General features: G+C 50.4%; 1 protein-coding gene across 6 annotated transcripts in view; it reads right to left on the reverse strand.

Moving 5' to 3' along the window:
- Positions 1 to 27,336, reverse strand: part of INPP5A (inositol polyphosphate-5-phosphatase A) — a 188,596-nt gene that overhangs the window by 112,529 nt on the left and 48,731 nt on the right. For all 6 annotated transcript variants that reach the window (XR_010744086.1, XM_066323376.1, XM_066323374.1 and 3 more), the window contains exons 3-4: positions 20,675 to 20,775; positions 19,320 to 19,407 (exon numbers count right to left, since the gene is read on the reverse strand). Coding sequence is in view for 5 of the 6 variants with exons in the window: in XM_066323376.1 (XP_066179473.1) it covers positions 19,320 to 19,407; positions 20,675 to 20,775 (189 nt within the window). In the remaining variant the exon portion in view is untranslated. The remainder of the gene's footprint in view (positions 1 to 19,319; positions 19,408 to 20,674; positions 20,776 to 27,336) is intronic.

Consider the following 27,336-nt stretch of genomic DNA (forward strand, 5'->3'; position numbering starts at 1 on the left):
TTTCCTGCCACCTTTCAGCACTGAGCCGCTGCTCTGCCATCGCTGCAACGGCTGCCAGAGAGCAGCAACATCAATAAACCTGTCAGAAGAACATTTTGATATCTAAAACTCGGCCGGCCGCTTTTAAAGAGAAAATGACTTTTTGAAAATGTAGGTGATTGTATTTTATCCCTTCCACTAAGCAGAAACACCTAAATACCTCCACCCCCAGAGTACACAACGCTGCCAGGGCCCGAGCAAGTCCCAGTTCAAGAGCTCGTTACACTGCCGCATGCCTACTGCTGTTCCGATGTGAAATGAAGTTAAACCAATGAAGCAAAAATAATCCATTTAATGCTTATGCTCTGTGATGCATTTCTATGGGGTTTCTATTGTTGTTGTTACAGTGCTTCTGTTCATTCTTATGCTTTAGTGGTTCAACTGCAATTTATCAGCCTGGAGTGGAAAATACCTGGCACCTACTTAAAATGCATGGAGCTAGCAATAAAATTAACCTTGTGGCAATTGTTTTCCCACATGTTTGATAGACCAATGTCAGCTCATCTGTTAGAAGGAAATAAAAAAGTCAAGCCTAAATGTACAAAAAATTATGATGGAAGCCTTAAATAAAGCAAGGGTAATGCAAGTTTATTGAGTCAAAAATCAATCAATCAATGACCGAGTGGATTAGGAGCACCTCATAAGCCCCAAAGAAATAATTTGCCCAAACACTGAGATTTAACGGTAGAGGACCAAATTCCAACACTTTTAGGAAGTAAGTAATGAAAAATCAATTTGAAAGGAAAAACAGATCAAGAACCCTGGATTCTGACATGCCGACACATTTATTGCTGAATACCATTTCTTGGCTGACCCGAAAACTTCGGAAGGTGTTTATTTACTTTCAACACCTTCCAGAGATCAATATTTTTAATTTGGATCCGAGTTATTATTTTTCACATCACAGCATCGGGGAGTGGAGTAAAGTGGCTCATATTTTAGTGCTAAAAAGATCGATATGACAGTTTCACCTTCAGTGCAGCCCCCCGCAGCCGCACGGGCGCACATCATCACGTCCCGCAGGGGGGTGCGGTGCGGCGGCACGGGGAGCAGGTCATCACCCGGCCCCAGCTCCAGACAGCCCGTGATTTACCTGCTCGTGAAGGGCCTGCTGCCCTCAGAAAACCAATCTTGCTTCTCCCACTTTATCAGGCCTGTCTCTTAGCCGGTCTACGGGAAGGGGGAGGGAGCAGCACGAGAGAGAAGGGGAAGAGAGGGAGGGCAGGAGCAGGGCCAAAGACAATCAGTTTCACAAAGCGGATTACGTCCCTCATCGTAAACGCGGCCATTCGTTTTTACCTCCCTTGAACCAGGGCACATCTGTAATCGATAATTAATTTTCCATAAATTTCAAAATATTGTTGCGGTGGCCGGAGGAAGCGGAGCCGGGGAAGCGGGAGGGAGGATCCCGGTGGCACAGGGGCTGCTCCAGGGCTCCGCTGGCTCCATCCACGGCCACAGGGCTGGGGCCAAGCATCTCCAGCCCCGTGCCCGGGACACGCCGCTGCTCCTGCTGCCACCTGCCTCAGTGCCTGCCCTCCCTGCAGCACCCCGGCACCTTCCACACGCCGCCCTGGGCTCCAGGTGATTCCTCAGCATCACCTGCCAGGGTAAGAGCCTCAGACGCCGCACAAACGCCAAGGGAGCGCTGCAGGACAAGGACCAGCGTTTCTAACCACGGAGCAGAGCATTCACTGCAGCTTTCACTGCACACAGGTCGGTGACATCAGGCCAGGGATGGGATGTGTGTGGCACGAGAACAGGCCTGTGGGGATGTGGAAGACTCCAGCCTACCTGGGCACACCTGCACTGCACAGGTAACTGCTGCAGGCTGACCACGCTGTCTGGACCAAGTACCCTCGTGATCACAGAACCACAACCCAAAACCAGGCACTGACTGGACACCCGAAGTGATTCTGTAACAAAACGGTGATGGTCCAGCCCTGAGAAGTCATTGGTGATAGGATAACATAGCTGTCACCTGTTTTTTAGTGCAGTAATCAGTTCCTTAAAAGCACAGCTCACTTGAAACCAGGTGGATACCAAAATGGGAAAAGTATTTACCAGTAAGGAGCATTTATGAGGAAATATCACACTTTCTTCTTAGTGTGTCTTAGAAAACAAGCAGCCGAGACAAGGAAATATGTCTCTGCAAGATGGGCTGCTCCAAGGAACACATTCCTTTCTCGGCATAATTAATAGCTCACACTCTTTAAAAAATTGCCTTCATGAAGTCCTGTGCTTGGAAGAGTGATGAATGACAGTCATCCTCCTGGGGTGTGTTCCAGAATACTAACTGAAAAGTAAATGCAGGACTATTTCTCCAAATTATGTATCTGAGCTAAAGGTCATATTAAAGGAGCAGCTTTATGTAATGACATTAACTGAGAGCCAGCAGCTTCTGGCTTCCTGACAGTGGCACTGCAAAGTCAGGGTAAGGAGACTTCCTGGGACTCGTGGGGACACGCGCAGCACCCGAGCCTCTTCTGTACAGAGACTGACACCCACTCCTAAATTTGAGTCACTAAGAGCTTCCTGACTCAAGAAGTGGAGAACTGCAGTGACTGGAAAATAACCCAAACGTGTGGATGGCCACTTGTGTTTTTCTGACACTGTTTAGAAGGAACAGTCCTAGGATTGCACTGCAAAGCATCTAATACCCCAACTACATCTTGCAACTCAGTAAGAATTCCTGGTTTGTTGATCTCTGTCAGAAACCAAAGGGATCCAGGCTGACAAATGACATTTTTTACTCTTATGTTAGTATTAGGAGACCAGAAAACAAACACTAAAACCTGGCTGAGACCAGCCCTAGGATCCTTGTGCCCCCAGGGGCTATTTAGAAGTCTGGCAGGGAACAAGTTTGTGAGCTGGTATCTCTAACCTGGGAGAAAGGCTGAAGACTGACAACATGTCCAAGGCCCCTGGAAAAACATCTATCCCTGGACATGCTTTGATGGAGACACATACCTTGGATAATGGTCCCCAGATTTCTCCACTCCATCACCCTTGCTAAGAAGCACATCCTTCCTACTCAGCCAGTATAGACACACAGCACTGTTCTGGCCTGTTAATACCCACTGCATCTCTGAAGAAGACTTACAAACACTCTGCAAAGTGGTATTTTTTGGCTCATGGTTAAAGGCAAAAAAAATGAAGTGGAGCTGTGGTGCCCTGGAAATCCTAAGAAATTATTGCCAAGCGACTGTCTCCAGTTCCACAACCTGGTTTAGGATTGGTTCATCTAAATTTTTTTAAAGTTTGTATTCTCCAAGTGTTCCGATTTTTTTAGCTGAGATTTTTCTCACTCTTTCAGGACCACTGGAGGCACTTTTTTTGGTCCACCAAAAAATGATTTCCATATACAGAAGAATAACCCTTGTCTAATTGGAGAAATTGTGTCAATACAGATTTATAGCAAATAAGCTGTTTTGCACTTCCACAGAAAACAGCAGCCTCCAAATTATATTTTCATCCCTTCCTTCCCCATTTATGTCTGAAGCCTCTGGCCCACAGGCAAGTGTTCTCCCACTGCTGCCCAAAAGCTAAAGGAGGTACCAGCAGCAAGGAGTCCTTGCTCGTGCCTAGAGGGTGAGTCCAGAGAGAGGACACACCCAGAGAGTGCAGGCCCAGAGTGCGTGCTGCAGATAAGCTCTGGTTCAGCCCAAGAGTCCCAGTGCAGAGATTTACACTCTCCGTTCTTTGTTTCACAAAGGAATGAGTCAAAACAGAAATGCTCCATCTTTTTTGGAGACCTTTTCAGGAATGCAAGGCATATGAGACTGCAGCCTTCCGAGCCTGGTTAGTAAGTCATTACTGTAATTAGCTGAGAGAGACAAAAATTCTTGCAAAACGAGTAGGAGGGTTTTGTGTTTCTTTGTGAGTTTTTGGTATTTGTGTGTGTATGTGTTGGCTCGATTCGGTTTTTTAGATTAAAGTAGTGATTTACTTTGTCTTCTTCTACCCCCTCAGAGTACATCCCTTCCCTGATCCCAGTGTTCCCAGCATTCTCACACATTACCCACCCATGCAGACTTCCTTCCCTTAATGATTCTTTACTCTGTGGTCCAAACCCCAAAAATTGCTCTACTGTACGTGGCCAAACCATCAACTCTGAATTTAAGTGAGTTCTGGCCCAGTTTGTGGGCAGCCCTATTTCCCATAAGTGAGCTGCACCTACAGGCATGAGCTGTCCCTGCCTGCTCCAGGGACAGGGACTGCCTCACCACTGGCACATCTGCTGACCTTCACAGACATTAAAGATCAGCCCTAACACTGGATGAGACAGATCTCCACCTTCCATGGTGTTTTTATCACTTGATGTTCTCTCTTGGACAAGCAGATGCCCTTTCCTGTCCCAAATAAAACTTTACTCTTATACTGACCTTGTTATTTGGAAGAAACAGAATCTACTTTTCAGATGCCAATTCCTGTTTACGGCACAATTTTTCCTATGCTTATTACAAAGCAGGTGTAAGAGAAACCTTCCAGTTTGAGGACAAAGAATGGATGTCTGAGAACCCTGGTACAGTAACAACTTCCAGCAAAGAAAAACGTGCCTCCTTGTGAGAGATGGGAGCCTTTTTCAAACGTTAGGATGAATGCCTCTCCACTAAACCTAAAAGACAAAAGATGCACAACCTGACTAGTCAGCCTGGAAGGACCCAGGCACACAGGCACATCCAAACACTGCAGGCCAACCTGCTCTCCCCAACAGCCACGAGCCTTTGGCCCCATCCCTGCCAGGGAGGGACCCCTGCACAGGACACAGCAGCTGGGAAGGGTTTGGGGTAGTCCAGGAGTAATGCCCAGCACCCCCAGAACCAGTGTTCACGGTGATTCTTTCTGAAATCAGATTTTACACTTTTCTCCAATGACACCTTTTGTTTGCCTGGAAAAGATGGAATAGAATGAAATGAACCCCAAACTCCTTTACGCTTTGATTTGCACAACCAAAAGAAGGGAACAGGTAACTATCCTTCCCAACTGCAACTGCTGTCACCCACCTCTGGAGACCGGGTATTTATCCTGTTTACATAAAAAATTGTTATGATCAGTTGCTTTTGTTTTGCTACATTTATTTATGTTAATAAATTACTGCCAATATGGCAATCTGTGTTCAGTGTAAAGGCCAGAAATGAGACACAAAGCTATTCCTGTACAGTGAGCCACTCAGCAAACAGCAATATTTGGAACTGTTTGGACAGAGGCAGCAGTGTCTCAGCCAGAATTCATGAGCAAAAATCACTAAATTTGTCAAAATGACTAAACCCCACATTTCTACCTTTTCCTCTTTTGTTTCACACGCTTTGCATGTCAGACAAATTATCAGGAAAATACTCCTTGTTTGACATTTCATTGCTTAATGCTTTACTGGTGCAGTAAAACAAGACAACTGCTGAAATTATAGGAAAATAAATTTGTAATTTCTTCCTCATTTAGCCATTTTTGAAGCTTGTGTATAGGAAAGTCATTAATGTTATGTCCTCCTATCGACGTTCTAAGCCTTTCAAGGGATAACTAATGTTTTTTCTATACTCTTCCATGTGGCCAGTTAAATTAGACACATTATTTCTGTGCTGTTAGGGAACACTGATCAATAGATACTTGGAAAGCCCTCTAAAACGAAGTGGAAACACTTCCTCAGTGTCAGAGGGTTCCAGTTTGGGTCTGTATCTGCAAACATCGCTACACGTAACAGAGCAGCGGGAGTGTGTCTGAGGCATTTCAAGGCTCACACCCAAACCTCAGAACACTCAGATCTCCCACAGGCACAACACGCTGTCTGCTGGGCCTTGGAGGCTGCCTTCTGCCCCGGGAATGGCCCTGCTGCCAAAACCCACGGGCCAACAGCAGCAGAGCCTGCAGCCTTCACCTCAGCTCAGCACCACTCCAGAGCCCTGCGGAATCTAACCATGTTCCCCCTGGGATGGTCAGTGTCTTTGACAGCGACATCCTGAAATACGACCAGGTGATGCAACACAGCTCCAAATTTTACTGCTGTTTTTATTTCAGTGTGAAATAACAGCTGCATCCGCAGCCCTTCTGCACGGTGTGGTGGGTGAGCACGGGAGGAGTGCAGTGAGACCCAACTCTCATAGGATACTCACAGACAGGAGGGGAGCAGCCCCACGGCTTGTTCTCATTTTGGCTACAAATGCTGCATTATAACATTATTTCAAACACTAACAAACCCATTAATTTCTGTCAGTAAACACCAGACATCTGATTTTCTACAGTCACACTGATCTTAACAAACACATTAGCAAGTGCCTTAAGCAGCATTTCATAATTTCTCAAACAATTATTTTCATATTTTCAAATCTCACATCTTTTCTTTAAAGCCAAAGCTGCTCCAAACCAAACATTTTGTCACACAAACCAAATTCCACACATGCATTACCTGAAAAGAGCTGTTAATAACATGAAGGCTCTGCTCGACCAATGTGTAACTGGCCCTGCCCTTCACCCTACCACACACAAATGCAAACAGGATTTCTGACTGCTCCATACCTGAGGCTTTTCTTTTTTTTCTGTAAAAAGACAAAAACTCGGGAACTAGATCCCCAAATTTCTAAATTGAGTCACCTAGTTTGGTCTCTAAAAGGACCCCCATGTGGGGCTTTGAAAACCTCAATTTAAAGCATCTCCTGTATTATTTGTGTCAGATCATCAATTACTTCAGCAGATAATACCGTTTTCCATCACCATTCCTCCTGTTCTGTGAAATACACCACATCCCCCTGAGCACTCGGCAGGCTTTACACAAAATGCCCCTGAAGCCTCAGCCCTTGTGAGGAGCCCGGTCAGCTGGGGGGCAGTGAGGGCTGGGGACCTGCCCACGGCCACGGGGACAGCACTGAACAGAAGGCTGGAGGGTGAAATGCCTCCCTGTGCGTTAGAAGGGAAGGGTTAGATCCGAGGGCACACACCCCACAACCCTCCAGTGTCCCAGTGTGTTCCCGGCGTGCAGAATGGAGCGCTCACAGCGAGGGGCTGCCTGCAGGGCAGTGCTGCAGCGCTGCGGGAAGACACTGCTCGAGATGAGCTAGGGACAGCGGACACTGAGCAGCCCTCTGCTCTGCTTCCTGCCCGGGAGGCTCCCTGTGCCAGCGGGGATGTTCACAGCGAGCACGGGTGGGGACAACGGTGCCCACAGCACCCGCTGGGGACAGAGCACCGGGCCCAAACAGCCAGGCAGGGCTGGCACCTGCGGCTGGTGCTGCTCCCTGCACAGTCCTGGGGACAGCTACTGCTACCTCTGCTGCACCCAGAGCCACACTGCAGGGCCCTGGGGACAGGCTGGTGCTGCTCCCTGCACCAGAGCCACACTGCAGGGTCCTGGGGACAGGCTGGTACTGCTCCCTGCACCAGAGCCACACTGCAGGGTCCTGGGGACAGCTACTGCTACCTCTGCTGCACCCAGAGCCACACTGCAGGGCCCTGGGGACAGGCTGGTGCTGCTCCCTGCACACAGAGCCACACTGCAGGGTCCTGGGGACAGGCTGGTGCTGCTCCCTGCACCAGAGCCACACTGCAGGGTCCTGGGGACAGCTACTGCTACCTCTGCTGCACCCAGAGCCACACTGCAGGGTCCTGGGGACAGGCTGGTGCTGCTCCCTGCACCCAGAGCCACACTGCAGGGTCCTGGGGACAGGCTGGTGCTGCTCCCTGCACCAGAGCCACACTGCAGGGTCCTGGGGACAGGCTGGTGCTGCTCCCTGCACCAGAGCCACACTGCAGGGTCCTGGGGACAGGCTGGTGCTGCTCCCTGCACCAGAGCCACACTGCAGGGTCCTGGGGACAGGCTGGTGCTGCTCCCTGCACCAGAGCCACACTGCACGGTCCTGGGGACAGGCTGGTGCTGCTCCCTGCACCAGAGCCACACTGCAGGGTCCTGGGGACAGGCTGGTGCTGCTCCCTGCACCAGAGCCACACTGCACGGTCCTGGGGACAGGCTGGTGCTGCTCCCTGCACCCAGAGCCACACTGCAGGGTCCTGGGGACAGGCTGGTGCTGCTCCCTGCACCAGAGCCACACTGCAGGGTCCTGGGGACAGGCTGGTGCTGCTCCCTGCACCAGAGCCACACTGCAGGGTCCTGGGGACAGCTACTGCTACCTCTGCTGCACCCAGAGCCACACTGCAGGGTCCTGGGGACAGGCTGGTGCTGCTCCCTGCACCAGAGCCACACTGCACGGTCCTGGGGACAGGCTGGTGCTGCTCCCTGCACCCAGAGCCACACTGCAGGGTCCTGGGGACTGGCTGGTGCTGCTCCCTGCACCAGAGCCACACTGCAGGGTCCTGGGGACAGGCTGGTGCTGCTCCCTGCACCAGAGCCACACTGCAGGGTCCTGGGGACAGGCTGGTGCTGCTCCCTGCACCAGAGCCACACTGCAGGGTCCTGGGGACAGGCTGGTGCTGCTCCCTGCACCCAGAGCCACACTGCAGGGTCCTGGGGACAGGCTGGTGCTGCTCCCTGCACCAGAGCCACACTGCAGGGTCCTGGGGACAGGCTGGTGCTGCTCCCTGCACCAGAGCCACACTGCAGGGTCCTGGGGACAGCTACTGCTACCTCTGCTGCACCCAGAGCCACACTGCAGGGTCCTGGGGACAGGCTGGTGCTGCTCCCTGCACCCAGAGCCACACTGCACAGTCCTGGGGACAGGCACAGACACACAGGCACAGTACTGTCAGTCCCTGCACTCACAGATGCCACAATCAAAGCTGCGAGCCTTGTGCCTGTACCAAGACAGCCTTCACCCTACAAAGCCTGCTCTCCCTATCTGTGGAAATACCACAGAAATTTCTTTCCTTTTACCTCCGGAAGATGTGCTGTGTTCTTGGACTGCAAAGAAACTGTATTAAAATAAAAGCCCAGAAAACAAACCTTTTATTCCATTCACAGTAAGTGAGAATCTCTACTAGCCATGCTTTCCCTGAAAATTCTTTACTGTTTCAATAGAACAAATGTATTTATCAAACAGAATTATTCTTCAAGAGCTATGTACCTCTTCAAGTTCTATGTTCTTCAAATACTATGTACTACAACAAAAGGGAAAAAGCTAAATAAAAATGGAGAACTTTCATGCAAAAAAGTAGGCAATAAGCCTTAAGCTGCCACGGACTCCAAGTTAAGCCTTGGAAATACGTCGGCAATATCACTGTATTGTCAAAGGCAGAGTTGTCAAACAAACGGCAGATGATTGAGAAGATTTACTGTTTGAGGTATGCGTTGAGCCAATCATATCCCCAATAACTCTTTCCATAAATCTTTGGTCAAATTACTTTAAGAACAGGCAGTAATTAAATATACACCAAGGCAGAAGCAAGCAAAAATGCCACCAGCTCCTGCACTGAAAGGAGAGCAGCTGTCCCCAGGGCAGCCCGTGGCAGCGCCGCAGTGACCCACTGCCGGCGGGGAACTGCGCACTCAGCAGGGCAACACAGCCCCCGAGTGCTGTCCATCGCCGAACGGCCCATGCCGGGCTGCCGGGCACCGCTGTGTCATTGTACCCACCCTGCCCCGTGTACAGACCCTGCCCGTGTACCCACTGTGCCCGGGCACCGACCCTGCCTGTGCACCCACCCTGCCACTGTACTGACCCTGCCTGTGCACCACTGTGCCATTGTACCCACCCTGCCGGGGCACCGACCCTGCCCGGGCACCACTGTGCCATTGTACCCACCCTGCCCCTGTACCCACTGTGCCATTGTACCCACCCTGCCCCTGTACCGACCCTGCTCTTGTACCCACTCTGCCCATGTACAGACCTTGCCCGTGTACCCACTGTGCCATTGTACCCACCCTGCTGGGGTACCGACCCTGCCCGTGTACTACTGTGCCATTGTACCGACCCTGCCACTGTACCGACCCTGCCGGGGCACCAACCCTGCCCGTGTACCCGCTGTGCCATTGTACCAACCCTGCCTGTGCACCACTGTGCCATTGTACCCACCCTGCCCCTGTACCGACCCTGCTCTTGTACCCACTCTGCCCATGTACAGACCCTGCCCGTGTACCCGCTGTGCCATTGTACCCACCCTGCCCGTGTACAGACCCTGCCTGTGCACCACTGTGCCATTGTACCGACCCTGCCCGTGTACCCACCCTGCCCGGGCACCCACCCTCCCGGCTCCCTCCAGTGCCCGTGGCCAGCGCAGGCCGGGGCCGGGGCCCTCCGGAGCGGGGCACAGAGGCCGGGGCCGCCTCGCTGCCCTCAGCCGCTGCTCCTGCTGGGCTGGGGAGCCCGGCACGGCCCAGCACAGCCCGGCACGGCTCCCCTGGGCTGTCGGAGCCCCGCACGGCTCCCCTGGGCTGTCGCAGCCCCGCACGGCCCGGCACGGCTCCCCTGGGCTGTCGCAGCCCCGCACGGCTCCCCTGGGCTGTCAGAGCCCCGCACGGCTCCCCTGGGCTGTCAGAGCCCCGCACGGCTCCCCTGGGCTGTCGGAGCCCCGCACGGCCCAGCACGGCTCCCCTGGGCTATCAGAGCCCAGCACGGCCCCGCACGGCCCCGCACGGCTCCCCTGGGCTGTCGGAGCCCCGCACGGCCCAGCACGGCCCCGCACGGCTCCCCTGGGCTGTCGGAGCCCAGCACGGCCCAGCACGGCCCGGCACGGCTCCCCTGGGCTGTCGGAGCCCCGCACGGCTCCCCTGGGCTGTCGGAGCCCAGCACGGCCCCGCACGGCCCAGCACGGCTCCCCTGGGCTGTCGGAGCCCCGCACGGCTCCCCTGGGCTGTCGGAGCCCCGCACGGCCCGGCACGGCTCCCCTGGGCTGTCGCAGCCCAGCACGGCCCAGCACAGCCCGGCACGGCTCCCCTGGGCTGTCGGAGCCCAGCACAGCCCGGCACAGCCCAGCACGGCCCAGCACGGCTCCCCTGGGCTGCGGGGACACGAGGCTCGGCGCCCCCGGCCAAGGCCCGCCGCCAGCGCAGGCTCTGCGGAAAGGACAGCCAGGCTGCGCCTTAGCCTCACCTCTCCAGCAGCAATCAGAAAAGGTGTTTGTTTGTTTGCTTGTTTTACCTTAGGTGATTTCTTCTTGTGTTCAGAGACTATAGCCTAGAATTGAATTTCAAGTGTTTGGGCTGATTTTTTGATAGATGTATTCTTACAAAACCGGGTTGTAATTATTCTTTACAAATAATTTTTTTCCTGTCTGTTGTACAACTGCAGGATGAAATTCCGAATATAAAATCCCATAGAAAATTCAATTCTGTATATGAATTCCATAGCTGATACAAAACAGTATAACAATTCTGTAGATATAGGAGCCGTTTTATCACCAATTTTCTCAGCACCAGCACATTTCTAAACAACAGAGATGCACCCATGGCTGTACTACTGAGCTACTGATCTGTGAAATCCCTCACTGTTCTGTAATTATCCCTCCTCTCACAATTATATAAAAGTGTCAGAAAACAGGTGGAAGAGAAGCCATGCCCTCCCAGCAAGAACTCTGTTGATGGGTTAAGAGATATATTTCAAAAATGCATAGAAAAAAAGACAATTCAAAACCAGAGGAAGATTCTGCTATGGCAACACCTTTCAGATTCCATTTCCCACCCGGAAAAGACAGGAAGCTATTACCTGACAGACAACTTAGTTCCCTAAGAAATTAAGTGGCAGATTTCATTTCAGGTGGCTGTAAGTAAACGTCCATGTCACAGAATGACAATGCTCCTACAACCATTCTTCTAGGATTCTGTCAGAAGCGGTAAGATTAACTTTGACATTCACCAGCTTCCTTCGTAAACTTGTTTTTGTTCAATTAAAAGAAGATAGAAGCAAATGAAGAGGTCAAACTTTGTGACACCCATTTCAAGAAGCTCCCAACTGTCTATTTCACCAAAACTCCTGAGAAAGCAGGAGGCTATAAAGGGAAAGGATTCTGAGTTACAGTGAAGGCAGTGAACATGATGAGGATGGACACAGTGAGGTAAGAACGGCTGGAAAATGTTCAGAACCAAAGTCTCCAGCAAGTGCAGTAGCAGCCCCGATCCCTGGCAGGCACTGCCACCACGAGGCTCCACCCCGCTTTGCATTTTCCCTACAAACGGTTACAATTCTTTTTTTTCCATTTCCCTTGTCTACCGCACACATCTTGCTAGAAGCACTTCTGTGCACGGCTGGAGTTTTTCTTCTGGCATTTTTGGGCCTTTATAGGGAATGCTAACATGTTTTTCAAATGGTTTTATTCCTTTTATTCTGCCTAAGAAGTGGAGCTATGAGGAAGTAACAATCCCACAAGTATCCGAGTAGCTGCAAAAATCCCGAAGGCCTGGCAGAGTAAGATTTGTTCATAAATAGTTATACTAACCTATCACTTAGGCAGAACAACACAACAGTGACACAGAGGGAAGCATTTGCTCAGGAGCGATGTGGGAAACTGCTGATGACAGAACACTTGTAGGTTTCTCATATGTGCCTCTTAGAAAGGAGCCTGGACTTTTCTACATTCCAGAAGATTGTTCTCTGGATGAACCTCATGGAGTTAACTTGAGGAGAGAGTCTGATGACACTCCTGGCTCCTCCTGTGGCATCACCTGCACTTGCAGAACAGCCCAGTCTCCAACTCCCCTCCAGAGATCATTACATCTCTGCCAAGCACTGGGCTGCTGCCACCACTCAGACAAATTCCTGCTTCTCTAGATTGGCATAATTTTTACAGGTAACAGTACAAAAATAAACACTGGCACAAATTATCTTTCTACGGAAAGGAGAGAGAGGAAAAAAGTATAAGATGGGAACGAGCTCAATTGAGTAGTAAAAGAAAATTCACTTCAAGACTACAGTAACTGAGAAGCAAGAAAACATACTCTGAAGTCTGTTCAGCAGTGGGTCACAGTGACAGTGACAAATCTGAGACTGTGATCGACATCCCAGTGGCAGCAGAGCCTTCTCCAGCCTCACTGGAGCCCTGCCCAAAAGACACCCTCCGTGTGTGTGCCCAGCGTGCCCTCCCAGCCTGCTGGCAGTGTCCCCAGCCCGGTGGCAGCATGTCACCAGCATGTCCCCAGCCCGGTGGCAGTGTCCCCAGCCTGGTGGCAGTGTCCTCAGCGTGTCCCCAGCCCGTTCCCAGCCTGGTGGCAGCATGTCCCCAGCATGTCCCCAGCCCGGCGGCGGTGTCCCCAGCCCGGCGGCAGCATGTCCCCAGCCCGGTGTCCCCAGCCCGGTGTCCCCAGCGTGCCCTCCCAGCCGCAGCGCAGGCTCCGGGGGCTCCTCAGGCCGGCCAGCGCCTGCACCTGGACACGGCAGACGGAGCTCCAGCTCCATCTCCTGGGGAAATCCTGCCTTTCTGCCAAGCCTCAACATTCCGTAAAACTGTTAATGAAGAAGTGGGCTGAGAACTCATCACCATGTGAATTCCCTCAATATTCAATTCAATTACAACTCTCTTCCTAAATCATCTTTTTTACTTAACCAAACTCTAAACTGACAGAGCTAATAAGCTCGGGAGAATCAGTGTACACCATCCATTTCTGGGAACAGGACAATATTTTCTAAGACGCATTAATAACTATGACAGGATTTATGTACAAGAGAAATTCATTTCAATTTCCTTTTTCAATTAATGGCCAATTATTTGAACTCAGCTCAACCAAAAATATTACTCAAGTATCATTAATCTAACAAAAATTAACTTTACTATTCTCTCAGTAACGAGCAGATATAATCTTGAGGTACAATAATACACTTGAATAACATGTTGACCATCTGTATTCTCAGGACCACTGCTCCCCACTGGAGCCCTCCATCATGCTGGCTCAGGTTATTGCTCTTAAGGACAGCGACTGGAGCAAAGGTCTGCCCTGGATGCTGCTGCAGGCTACCAGTGCATTATCTACCCTAGAGTAAAAGCCATTTTACAATCAAAGAAAATAATGGTACAGAGTGCAACAAGTGAAAACAATCCAGGGGAAAAAAAAGAAAGGGCAACCTTTTCCTGCACACCCTGGCAATGCCTGGACTTGCATTATCCTCAGTGTTCCCAGTCTGGTGGCACCCACCCCCAGTGAGGAGCACGGGTGTTGCACAGCCCAGGGCCACCACTGAGCCCGTGCTGCTTGGGGACAGCACAGGGACACGGCTGGGACAGGGGCACCACCAACCATCAGCACCAGCAGGGCAGCCAGAGGGACATTCCGGTGCCCACAGCCCCAAGGATCCGTGCCCCATGGAGAGGGCTGTGATGGCAGGAGTCCACATGAGTTCACTGCCTGGTGCCTCCGCCACTTCAGCACCCCAAACCTCTCAGCCTCACTAACTGAAGCTCAGCTTTGGTACAGGTGTGGAAAGAAAGCTTGCCAAAAAAATGCCTGTTACCGCTGTATTTTTTATTTATAACTTACCTTTGTCCAGCCCTCAAGTGGTTATTGCAGGGAAGTTTCATTTCAATCATTATCTCATGAGACCCACCCTCTGAGAGTGGGTAGCTGTGAGAGCACAGCAACCTCTCTCCCTTCAATCTATTGGTATTAATAAAATTGTGCTTGCAGCTTGAAGCTCTTGAAGGTGTTGTTTAGGCACATCCCTCGAATGTCACAAATGCTGGTTTTGAAAGGCTGGGTTTTGTTTTGTGCACTGTAGTTAGGAGGAGGAGGCTGGAACTTCAGCACATCACATGCCCAGCAGCATTTCTTCCCTGCAAGGTCACCCATGGGCCTGAGAGGCCCACAGACAATGGAGGACTCTGTTTATTTTTTAAAAAATAAGCCTATACTGTGAAGTAGAGCAGTTACCCCACTGTGCAGATGCTTCTGCCCATCAGCTAAGGGCTGTGCCAAGCACACAGCTCCCAACGTGCTCCCTGAACACTCCAGGCAGGAGCTGGGGGTCAGCTCCCCCTTGGACGTCTGGTCTGCCAGGAGTCCTCAGGACTGACTTACTCCAGGAACGACACTCTCAACCTACACAAACCACACGTTCAACACAGCAAGAAGGCTTTAAGCTACATAGGAGTTTCCTCTGCCTTCTCTGAACAGTGAAAAGGAAGCCAAGGATTTGCTAAGCAATGTAAGACCTTAATTGAGTACTCCAGAAATCAATAAATACACGGCACAAAACAAAACTAGGCTTGATCTAATTACAATAAAAATGTCACTGATTATACTGGCATGTTCTCATATAAAAATAGTTACAGATTTTATAAAAATACCAATGTATTTCAGACTGATATTTACCTTCAGTATGTTTTTTGTTGTGTTGTTTTTTTTTTTATTCCAGAAAAACCCACCTTATTTACCATTAACTTGGGTTATTCAAGAAGTATTGACATACAAAAATCCAACACACCCAACTACTTTTGAGTAATTCTTCACACAGAAAAATGACAAGATTTATCATTTACCCCTTACATGAAATATACCAAGTATAGTAAAATTAACAGAGAATGTAAATAATGGGATGTTTGGTAAAATCAATGGAAGTGCAAAGACCTGTCTTATTACAGATGAAGTCCACTCAGTATAGTCACAAATATTTCATTCTTACCTCTCTTTTCATTAATTATACATTCTCTGACAGAAATCAAGATCTACCCCCTATAGAACATTTTGTGCAACAAAAGAAAACACCATGCTTTCAAACAGGGATTTACTGGAGGCTGTGTTTCACAAAGCTTTGCCAAGTTATTTGAGCGCTTGAAATTTAGCACATGAGCCAGTTTATCCATACTCGACACTATTGGTATTTCCAGTCAGAACTGGATGAGCAGCAGAGCTGCCAGTTTAGTTAACCTGAAATTTCTGGGAAGCTGCTGTCAGCCCTGCAGAGGCTGTCACCCAGCACCCTGATCCATAACTGCTGGAAGCTCTGAGCTCCAGCACTGCCACCTCCCCAGTGCTGACAGGTCAGCTCCAATGCTGCAGCTCTGCGCCAAGAGATTCATCTTCTGGTCGTTTTAAAATCTGATCAAGCTGTGCCTCTCCCAAGTGTGACACAAACTGCTTTGTCCCTGTGTGCCCTGTGACAGCCCCAGTGCCTGGCCCTAGTGACAGCCTTGGGCCAGGAGTCACTGCCCAGAGCTGCCACTCCCAGCCTGACCTGGGCTCCTGTGAGCTGCCCTCCTTCCTGGACAGGGACCTGCTGCCCCAGCACCTTCCCTGGCCTGGCACTCGCTGCTCGAGGGTTTATTCTGTGCGTGTGTTTAATCAGTTTTGAGCAGAAGAAAATCCCACACAGTCTCACCCTGCCATCATTCCTGGCAGGACAAACACAACCCACTGAACCCCAGCTCTCTCCCTCATCAAGGTGCCTACCCTGCTCCCCACAAATCCCAGACCTAAATCCAACTGCTCCTACAACAGATTTGGTATAATGTGACCATAAATGACAAATCCTGATATTAAACTTTATGTTTGAAATGATGCAAAATGATCCATTTTGATCCTTAATACAGTGTGGAACATTAGTTTTTTTAAAACCAAGTTGCTCCGCTAGAGACACCTCATCATTACACTGGTTTCTTATTTCTCATGTGGAATTTGACCTGTGCTGCTATGAGCTGGAGACAGAGGCTGCTGACAGTCTCAGATCTCACTGCCAGTCCTATCACAGCCAAGCTGAGTAACTGTGGGCAGCAAAACCTGGTTTAGTTTTGCAGGAGCAAAGCCAAGGAAAGCCTTACAGAGGAAGTGATGCCAAAACTGGTAAAAAAGGGATGTGAGAGCAGAAGGGATAAAGGTCAGCCAAACTGTAACTAATTGGGCTTCTCCCTTTCTAAAGCAAGTAGCATAATACAACAATATATATGATGAACATTTCTATTTCAGAGAGGTAATAATATAACGAAAACTCTACCATCTGCTGCCAAGTCTGTGCCCTAGATGGGATGGAAAAAACCCACAGAAGTTACAGGACTTTGCAATCAAACAGAACTAACAAGGAAACACAGAGACACACGACATCGTACACGGCAAACCACACTGGAGATAAGACCAAAACTTTACCCTAAATGGACACAGCACACGTGAAACCCCTGCTCACACAGTCACACACATACACACAACAGAGGAGCTGGAGATCTGCCAGTTCAATTCACATGTGTGAAAAACCATTTCTATGAATCTTTGACTCCTGACAGAAATGCCAGGATCTGTGAATGAGGACTGTGAGCATTCAGCGCCAAAAAGCAGACTCTAACAAGTCAGAAGCTTAAGGAGCTCAAGTGCAGCCTCTCTCCTTTCTAGGTTTTTGGGCTTTGGTTCCAAGCCACTACTACTACAGTCTAACAATGAAGGTATAAAACATCCTCCAGCACACAGCATTTCCTCCCAGTGATAGTAACACCAAACATCATTGAGTAATCGCTTTTCCTTTGGGTTCTGCCTTTTCCACACTAAGCAGATTCAGCTCTAAAAGGCTCTTAAGGGTTACAAACAGCCTATCACATGGAGTACACATCAAACACTTCTGTAAACTCATTTTGCTCCAACAGAGGGTAATTTAACCAAACAATAAGAACCTGGGGTTTTGGTTACACTATTTCCATGGAAAATCACATTGGTACTACCTGTCATTTTTTTCCCTTCCCCTTGATTGAATCAATATGTTGACAGAACTTTCTTTCCCCTGGAAGGCCCAGCTTTAGTAAATAAAGGATTAGAAGTAAAAAAAAGAACAAGGCAATATTTATGACAAGAAAGGGAGAAATACAAAGGTGGTTGGGGAGTACTGCAAGAAACACCATGTCTAGAAAATAATGCTGGTATGTGAAACAAGAAACCACATTAGTTCTTGAACTGTGGACTTTGCAAAATACAGGGTTCTTGCCAGAGATGCAAACAGCACAATGCTCTAACTGGGATTCCTGTTCAACCTCTGTAAGAGCCTTTTAATCCACCACACTGCCATCAAATCAAATCAATGTACCTCATGCTAAATAAAATCATTTCAATAGTGTGAAGTACTGTGACTATTCTGAAACACAAAAAAGTTGTATTTTGCTATGGATTGCACTAGTCTTCTATGCTGTTTCCCAAATGAAGATCAAAGGCGATTATCCCTTTTTCCTGTATCACAGAAAAGTCCTGGCTGGGAGGGAGCTCTGGAGCTCACCTGGCTGAAGGCAGATCAGGTAAATGCAGCTGCCCTGCTCACATCAGAAGATCTGTGCTGTAGGACCCCCACAGGGTCTCCACCAGTGTGTGGGATCATCTGGACGCAGCTCTGACCTGTGAGTGACTCCCAAACACGCAGCTCTGTCCTACTGCTTTTACCTACCAGCACTTTCTGAACATCTGCTGAGTACAGTTTCAACATTAGTGACCGAAGTTTGTCCCACTAAAGCTCAGTAAAGCTGATAATCTTGTTTTTATCTTCTCTGATGAGCAAGAGAAAAAAACCCACTGATTCCTCTCCTCCAGTTTCATCTTAGCTGGGCTTCTACCCAGAGTTATTAAAAAAATGAAGAAATAAAAACCTTTCCAGGTTCTTATTCCCCAAGCTTATATGCCTCCATGGTGGGGTTTGTGTGTGCTGGGCAGCTGGTTTTTTATTGTCTGAACTGTGTCCCAGGTGCCATCTTTGGCTGCCAGGCAGCACCCGGTCCCCAGCTGGGCTCCCCTGAGCCACCACTGCCACTGGGCAGCACACTGGGGGAGAGGGAAGCTTCTGCCCTGGGAAAAAGGGAGATGTCCCTGATTCACCTGCAAAGGACTGTTTTTTCCTGTCCAGCCTAGCAGCGATCACTTGGACAAGCAGCGGTTGTGTTGGCAGAATGCACAGCCCTGGCAACACCACACCAGGCTTTGTGCTCTGCAGGAAAGGCAGCCCTGCACACATAATTCCACATGTACCTAAACACCAGTCGTGTGCTGATGCAAACCTGTGCTCTGGCTGCTGTCACCGTGCCTCAGGCCAGTGAGGCTGTGAGCCAGCTCTGGAGATCTCTCACACAAGCCCTGAACCCTCGCCAAGCTCATCACCAGCTCATCACCCCGTGCTGGTGCCACCTCACGCTGCCAGGCACTGCCAGCCTCTGCAAATGGAAGGTGATTCTGAGCCACCAAAGTTAGTTGTTGGAGGAAAAAAACCCTTTGACAGCCATTTTAAACAAAAGACTGTCTGCACACTGATATTCTGCTCATTTTACATGGATGCACCACTGGGAAATCAGCACGTACACATACCACAGAATAAACACTCATAGTAGTAAAACACGGTAGTAGTAAAAACATCATCATCATCAGGATGGAAACAGCTCACAGTCCCACATGGGACAAAAATCCCAAACTGAAGAAATTCACCTTTGGTTAAACTATACAAGCGAAAAAAGAAATTTACCGTGAAATGTTCCTGTGATTTATAGTTCTCATCCAGGTAAACTCGAGCTCTGTTGTAGTCTTTCATTGCATCACTTGATAACAGTTCTCTGAAAGAGAAAGAAAAGACTGAACATGTAAAGGGAGACACAAATGCACTGCATCGCCTCGGCATTGCTCTGTGCTGGGACATCCCTGGCATCACCCGAAAGGACCCAGGGCCTTCCTCCTCCTCCGGGGGGAATTTCAGGGACAAAGGTGTCCGCGGACACAGCCACCTGCCTGCCCGCGGCACAGCCGCCCCGGTCAGCGTGGATGGCGACCTCCGGACAGGGCGGAGGCGCGGCTGTGATACCGACGGGACTGCGGAATTTGGGGGATCTGTGCTGCCGGTGCCCCGGCCCGAGCCCGCCCGAGAGCCCGCAGAGCACCGAGAGTCCCCCGAGAGTCCCCCAAGAGACCCCCGACAGCCCGCAGAGCCCTCGAGCCCCCGCAGTCCCCCAGCCCGCAGAGCCCCGAGAGACCCCCAAACCCCCTCAGTCCCCGGCCCGCAGAGAGCCCCCGAGCCCCCAAACCCCCTCAGTCCCCCGGCCCGCAGAGAGCCCCCCGAGAGCCCCCGAGAGCCCGCAGAGCCCCCCAAAGCCCCGCAGTCCCCGAGCCCCCCAAACCCCCGCATTCCCCGGCCCGCAGTCCCCCAGCTCGCAGAGCCCCCCAAACCCCCGCAGTCCCCCGAGCCCCCCAAATCCCCTCAGTCCCCCGACCCGCAGTCCCCGAGCCCCCCCAAAGCCCCGCAGTCCCCGGCCCGCAGTCCCCCAGCCCGCAGAGCCCCCCGAGAGCCCGCAGTCCCCCGGCCCGCAGTCCCCCGAGCCCCCGCAGTCCCCGAGCCCCCCAAAGCCCCGCAGTCCCCGGCCCGCAGTCCCCCAGCCCGCAGAGCCCCCGAGAGCCCGCAGAGCCCCCGAGAGCCCCCCGAGCCCCCCAAAGCCCCGCAGTCCCCCGGCCCGCAGTCCCCCAGCCCGCAGAGCCCCCGAGAGCCCCCCGAGCCCCCCAAAGCCCCGCAGTCCCCGGCCCGCAGTCCCCGAACCCCCCAAACCCCTGCATTCCCCGGCCCGCAGTCCCCCAGCCCGCAGAGCCCCCCGAGAGCCCCCCGAGCCCCCCAAAGCCCCGCAGTCCCCGCCGCCGCCAGCAGAGGGCGCGCACGGCCCCGGCTGCCGGGCGCTGTCCCCGCTCTGCCCGGCCCCGCCGCGTCCGGAGGCGACAAATCGAATTAACCCGGGACAAAGGAAACCGGGACAAAGGAAACCGGCATGTGCCACCGCCGGCCGATCGCCCCTGCCCTTAGCCCGGCTCGGAGCGCGGGCTATGCCCCCCGCCACTTACTTCACGAACTTGTCCACGTGAGACATTGAAGCTTCATAGTTTTTCCCTCCGAACTCTTGACAGTGTAAAGCCATGAAATGGGGCTTGTGTGCATGGACAACCTGGAACAGAGAGACAGCTGTGATTTAACGCCCAGCACAGCACGAAGGGCAGATCCGGGCGCTCACAGGACTGGCAGCTGCTACTGAGGGGTAAGTGGCACACTGGCACAATGAGCAGCAAGGGGAGCATCATTTCCTATCATAAAAGATTCACAATACACAATTATTATCTCAAATATTCTTAACTAATATTCCCTTTCTTAAATTATAACTTAGTTCCTAGGCTATATATATATATATTTAAAATATAAATAAACTTTTCCAATTCCCCTCAAAATGACTTGACGTGATTAAGATGATCCAAACCTTTCCTCGTCTGGGAGGTAGAAGAGTTCAAACATCTCAATTCATTTGCTAGAGTGGATTTTTTTCCCACTTTTGCAAAAATTCTCGGTGCTGTTTAACAGCACTTTAGCAGTTGAGTTTGATATTTTTATTTATGGAGTATGTTATGTACAAAAGACTTTAAATAACAGATGCACATAGACACCTGTTAACAGAGGAGGCATGGAAATCCATCATGCCATTCCAGATGTTAGCATTGAACACACAAATATCTTAGATACTACAGAGTCTGCACTAGGATGCCATTACCACACCAACACCCTAGAATGGTTGTCTTTCCTCATACCTCAAATCAAATAAGGGGTCCCTGCAGCACAGCCACAGGACTGCAGAGCTCTAACCTCAACACAGAGAAAAGAACAGCTGAAGAAAAAGGACTGCTCTCCTTTTCTGCTCATTGCCTTGCTGCTGGTACCCTCCAACTCTGAAAAGGCACAGACACAGTAAACCTTTGCAGTCCTGCTTTTAATTATTTCAATCAACAGTGTTGATATTACTGCTAAAAGGTCTTAAGGAATCATAGAATCACACACTGGGTTGAGTTTAGGGGGACCTGAAAGCTTATCTGATTACACCCCACTGGCAGGAAACCTTCCTCTCCAAGCCCTGTCCAAGTTGGCCTTGAACACTTCCAGGGATGGGACACCACACAAGTTGTGGATGTTTCTTTTAAACAACAGTGGAGAGAAACTGCCATTTGATGTGATGACAGAGTGCAAAATCCTTCATTCCTGACTACACAAATAATCTCATTAGACAATCAAGCTGAAAGACAATGAACTAAAGATCAGCAAAGTCTGAACTGCAGCAGCTCGCAGTGAGCCAGAGGCAGTGACAGGTCCCTGCTTTGAACTGGCACCTTCCTGTGCCAGCAGCAGAGCTGCCCAGCTCGGGGACACAGCACCAGGGACCCTGGCCAAGGCTCCTCAGAGCAGGTGCCCATGGGCACAGGACAGCCAGTGACGGTGCCAGCGAGGCTCTGCAGGGGCTGGCAGCACGTCCCTCATGTCCCCCTGTGCTCAGGGACACTCCTGGAAAGCTGCTCTCCAGCAGAGCCCCTGTCAGTGGCCAGGGGGCTCAGCACCAGTGGCAGGGGGCAGTGGGACTCCAGGCACAGAGCCCCGTGAGGGGACATCTGGCAGAGGTTTGTGCTTGCCAAAGCCAAGGAGAGCCCCGTGTGCTGCTCCATCCCGGTCACACAGTGAACCACTGCCAACCCACACCAGGTCACCCTGGCAGAAAGAAGGGAATGTCCTGCCTTGGGTTTCTGAGTCATTTCCAACAGTCACTTCCTCTGTACCTCAGCTTCCCGCTCATTGAAACATCTTGGCACCGACCTGCTTGGTGAAACGTTCTGAGCTGAGCTGCTGGCACTGCTACTGGATAAAGGGAAAATGTAAATATTCCACTCGGGTGTCTGATGATCACTGAGCACTCCCATTAGATCATTAATGCTGGTTTCTGCCAACAGGAACATTAGCAGCTTGCTCTAAAGCATCACTGCCATCATTGGTAGGGATGGAGAATGAGCCAGAGCAGGATCCAGCAGGAAGTTTAATTGGGGGGAAGCAGAGAAGGAAAAAAAAACCCAAAAAACAAACCAAACAAAACCAAAACCGGGTGAAAGACCAGTTGTCTAAAAACACACCTGAAAGGCAAGAAATGCCACCCAGCTGGGACATGCTTTTCCTCTGATACATATTTCCTATCAGATTTACAAACAACTATGACAGAGTTGCTGAGAAGGTGTCCCTGTACAGATGCTCCGTTCTTCCCAAGGCACTGCCCAAGGGACCACTGGCAGCAGGCTGCCATCAGAGTCCAGCAGCAGCAAATGACAATCAACACTAAGTTTACCTGGTTGGTTCATGCTGTCTGGAGAGCAATACCAACCAAACACAGCCCGTGCAGCAGAACTCTGGAACAGAGCTCATCTGGGGACCCTAACACCAGGCCATCCCAATTCTCCATGTGCTTTATTGCTCCGAATCAGTTCTGGATTCCAAGTCCTGATCTTAACTACCTGGAGAGCTCTATGAAGTCACCATCATCAGAAAGCAGCTGTAACCATTTCATCCTGTACAGCCAACACACCCACTGTCACTGTTCCAGGGCAGCACACGCAGTAGCACCAACTGTGGATGCAGCAGGAGCATGCTGAGCATCGTGTCACTCATTTTAACTGCTGGGTTTGCTTCAGAAACAGCTTTTCTTACACAGCTAGTGAAAATATAAACTGATAAGACAAAAAACATAATAAACTATTTCAAGTAAGGTTTAGGCACAAAGTATCTCACTCACAGTCATGAACCATCAGTCACAGGGAGCCCTGAATGGGGAATCCTGCAATGAGACAATACTGGAGAACAACTCTACTGCCCTGAAGCTGCAAAGAACACACTTCCAGGCTCTGAAGATGCAGGACACAGGTTTTTTGGTTTGCATACAAATCCTTGAGAACTTGAAATCATAGTGGGTATTACAAAAAAGAATAATGTATTTTTTAATGGGGAAACAGCATTAGCTTAATAGCAGTGAGGTCCTTGTGGCATTCCTTGCAGGTTAAACCACCAGAACATACCTGAATATTAGTTATGTCCTCTCATATAATAAGTACCCTCCAACTAAAAGCAAATTGGTTCTGCTTCATTACCTTTTACTAGTTCTCTACTCTTATGGAAGAACAAACAGTACATAATAATGAGTAATGAATACTTCAGAGCTTAAAACTCCCAGTTGCCAGAGGTTAAAGATCAGACCACATAAAGAATAAATTTGCATCCACAGCAGCACAATGTATTTACAAAATTGGGCATTATTTTCAATTCTGGATGTGCAAAAATAGCGTGAAGGAAGCCACAATCAGGAGTTATTTTGGGAGATGTGGGTAACTAAGCAAGATGCTCCAGCACAGCTGAGTATGACCACAGAACTGGTGCAAAGTACAAGCCTGACATCTCCTCATTGCTACAGGGGTCAGTCTGTTTGGAGAGGGGATGGGGAGGGGGCCCGGGCAGGGTGTCAGGCTGTGCTGGAAGTGGGGCAGCAGCCAGGACAGGACACAGCCCCGTGCTGCTGGCCAGGCCTCTCAGAGAGGGCAGTGTGGGCACGGGCACCAATGTTACACCTCAATCCAAGCAAAGCAGAAGAGGAGCTTGAGCCTTGATGTCATGCAAACAGGATGGCTTAAAAAGATTGGAAAATATGAGCTTTAGCTTCCTTGTGAGCTGTGAAATACAATTTAGCATGTGTGGTCCTAAAGCACTTGGAATTTCTCTAAGCCTGAAGAAGAGAAGAAGAGGCTCCTCCTGGGGACCAAGCGCCCAGAACCCTGCAGCACTCAGCTGCACGTGGCCAGCAGCCCCCTACCCTTGTCACAGGCCATGGATTCACACCAACAAACAGCCCAAACAGCCACCACCTGAGAAAACGCCCTCTGAAAAAGGGCTGAGACCTCAGCTTGGAAGGGCTGCAGGGTTTTTTTCACCCTCTCTAGTTAAAAAAGCCATTAATCATCCCCTCTAGTTAAAAAAGCAGCATTAAATTGGCTAAAATAATTAAACAACCTTTGAGTGGCTGGGTGGGGTTTTGTTGTGTCTTGGGGTTTGAGATTTTTTGGTTTGGTTGGTTTGGGCCTTTTTTGTTTGTTTTTCTTCCTTCTCTCCGAAGGGCAACACACAAAGTTCCCATGCAGCTATACCAAGATGACCTTTAGCTATTAGGTAAACTTTTAACTTCTGTATTTCTACAAATAAAGGCTCAAAATACTCTCAAACACATCAGGCAACATGGAAAATTGCATTAGAGGAAAAAACCCTCTGGCTCCAAGTCTGCATCTAAAATGACCATGTGCCACAATGCGACACAAAAGGATTGTTACTAAATCAGTGCATATTTTCAATAGCTCCATCTCCTGAACTCCTCTTGCCCCAAACATGAGACACAGTGCAGATGGAGAAAGGGAAAGGGATGGGGAAGGAAGGAGTGAAAAGGAAAAAGTCTTGTGGAAATAAACAAGTCAGTAAAACTCTGTGCTCCTGCACCCTCCGCTTGCAAACAGCTTCCTTCGTGTTCTTGGAGCTCGTTCCCCCACGTTTTTTCCTGTGCACTGACACAGAGACTGCAAACCAGGGCACGGGCACCCTACACAAGTGGGACAAACTTCCCGTGTATATGTTCTGTGAATATTCTCATTTGCATGGCAGCTAGTCCATCAAACCATCCCGCTGCTTGTTAAGCACTAACACCTAGATCATTGATCATCCCATCTCTTGATAAGAACCAAGGTCTTCCTGTCACACATTAAATACTCCAAAACACTGTTCTCAGGCTGTTTCCACTCTCTCCCAAGAACCCCTTTCCCTCCTTGTTTCCAATGTAAATTTTTGGGGTAAGAGAATTTTTACTGGAAAGAGGACTACAGTCCCGATTCAACTCTTTCAGACCCAAGTTACCAGTACCCGTCTGCAGTTAGGAGATGGGACACCATCCCCAGCAGGAGGACTTCACTGGATCCTGCCTCCCTGTAAGGTGCCTTTTCCCACCATTTGATGCAATTCCCAATTATCAGGGCCACAGCGTGACATACTTGCTCACAAGCCTTTTTCCTTTTGTTTTGATTCCAGTGGATTGTCCTCAACTGCAAATAAAATTTTCTGTTTTGAACCTTAGAAACCAGAGCTAACTCTGAAAACCCTGGGATTCACAGCATCTTCCCCCTACACTGCTCGCTTCTACTCCTGATAGGAACACAGGTTTTGCTGCTCAGGTGGCACCACGTGGCCTGGAGGGTGACAGAGCACACGAAGGCACAGTCCTGAGCAGCCAGGCTGAGGGCAGGGTGGCTGTACCAGGGGGCTGGACGTGTTTCCTGCCTGCAGCTGGTGCTGAGCATGTGCCTGTCCTGGAGCATCCCCTCAGCCAGGCATGGGGACCCTCCCTGAGCCACCCCCTGGGTGACACTGCTGGCCTCAACAAACCCCCCACACAGTGACACTAGTGACACCAACAAACCCCACACACAGTGACACTGCTGGGCTCAACAAACCCCACACACAGTGACACTGCTGGCCTCAACAAATCCCACACACAGTGACACTGCTGGCCTCAACAAACCCCACACACAGTGACACTGCTGGGCTCAACAAACCCCACACACAGTGACACTGCTGGCCTCAACAAACCCCACACACAGTGACACTGCTGGCCTCAACAAACCCCACACACAGTGACACTGCTGGGCTCAACAAACCCCACACACAGTGACACTGCTGGCCTCAACAAACCCCACACACAGTGACACTAGTGACCTCAACAAACCCCACACACAGTGACACTGCTGGCCCCAACAAACCCCACACACAGTGACACTGCTGGGCTCAACAAACCCCACACACAGTGACACTGCTGGCCTCAACAAACCCCACACACAGTGACACTGCTGGGCTCAACAAACCCCACACACAGTGACACTGCTGGCCTCAACAAACCCCACACACAGTGACACTGCTGGCCTCAACAAACCCCACACACAGTGACACTGCTGGGCTCAACAAACCCCACACACAGTGACACTAGTGACACCAACAAACCCCACACACAGTGACACTGCTGGCCTCAACAAACCCCACACACAGTGACACTGCTGGCCCCAACAAACCCCACACACAGTGACACTGCTGGCCTCAACAAACCCCACACACAGTGACACTGCTGGCCTCAACAAACCCCACACACAGTGACACTAGTGACACCAACAAACCCCACACACAGTGACACTAGTGACACCAACAAACCCCACACACAGTGACACTGCTGGCCCCAACAAACCCCACACACAGTGACACTGCTGGCCTCAACAAACCCCTCACACAGTGACACTAGTGACACCAACAAACCCCACACACAGTGACACTGCTGGCCCCAACAAACCCCACACACAGTGACACTGCTGGCCTCAACAAACCCCACACACAGTGACACTGCTGGCCCCAACAAACCCCACACACAGTGACACTGCTGGGCTCAACAAACCCCACACACAGTGACACTGCTGGCCTCAACAAACCCCACACACAGTGACACTGCTGGCCTCAACAAACCCCACACACAGTGACACTGCTGGCCTCAACAAACCCCACACACAGTGACACTGCTGGCCCCAACAAACCCCACACACAGTGACACTGCTGGCCTCAACAAACCCCTCACACAGTG

This window comes from Sylvia atricapilla, chromosome 8 (assembly GCF_009819655.1).
Source record: "Sylvia atricapilla isolate bSylAtr1 chromosome 8, bSylAtr1.pri, whole genome shotgun sequence".
In the NCBI taxonomy this organism is placed as follows: domain Eukaryota; kingdom Metazoa; phylum Chordata; class Aves; order Passeriformes; family Sylviidae; genus Sylvia; species Sylvia atricapilla.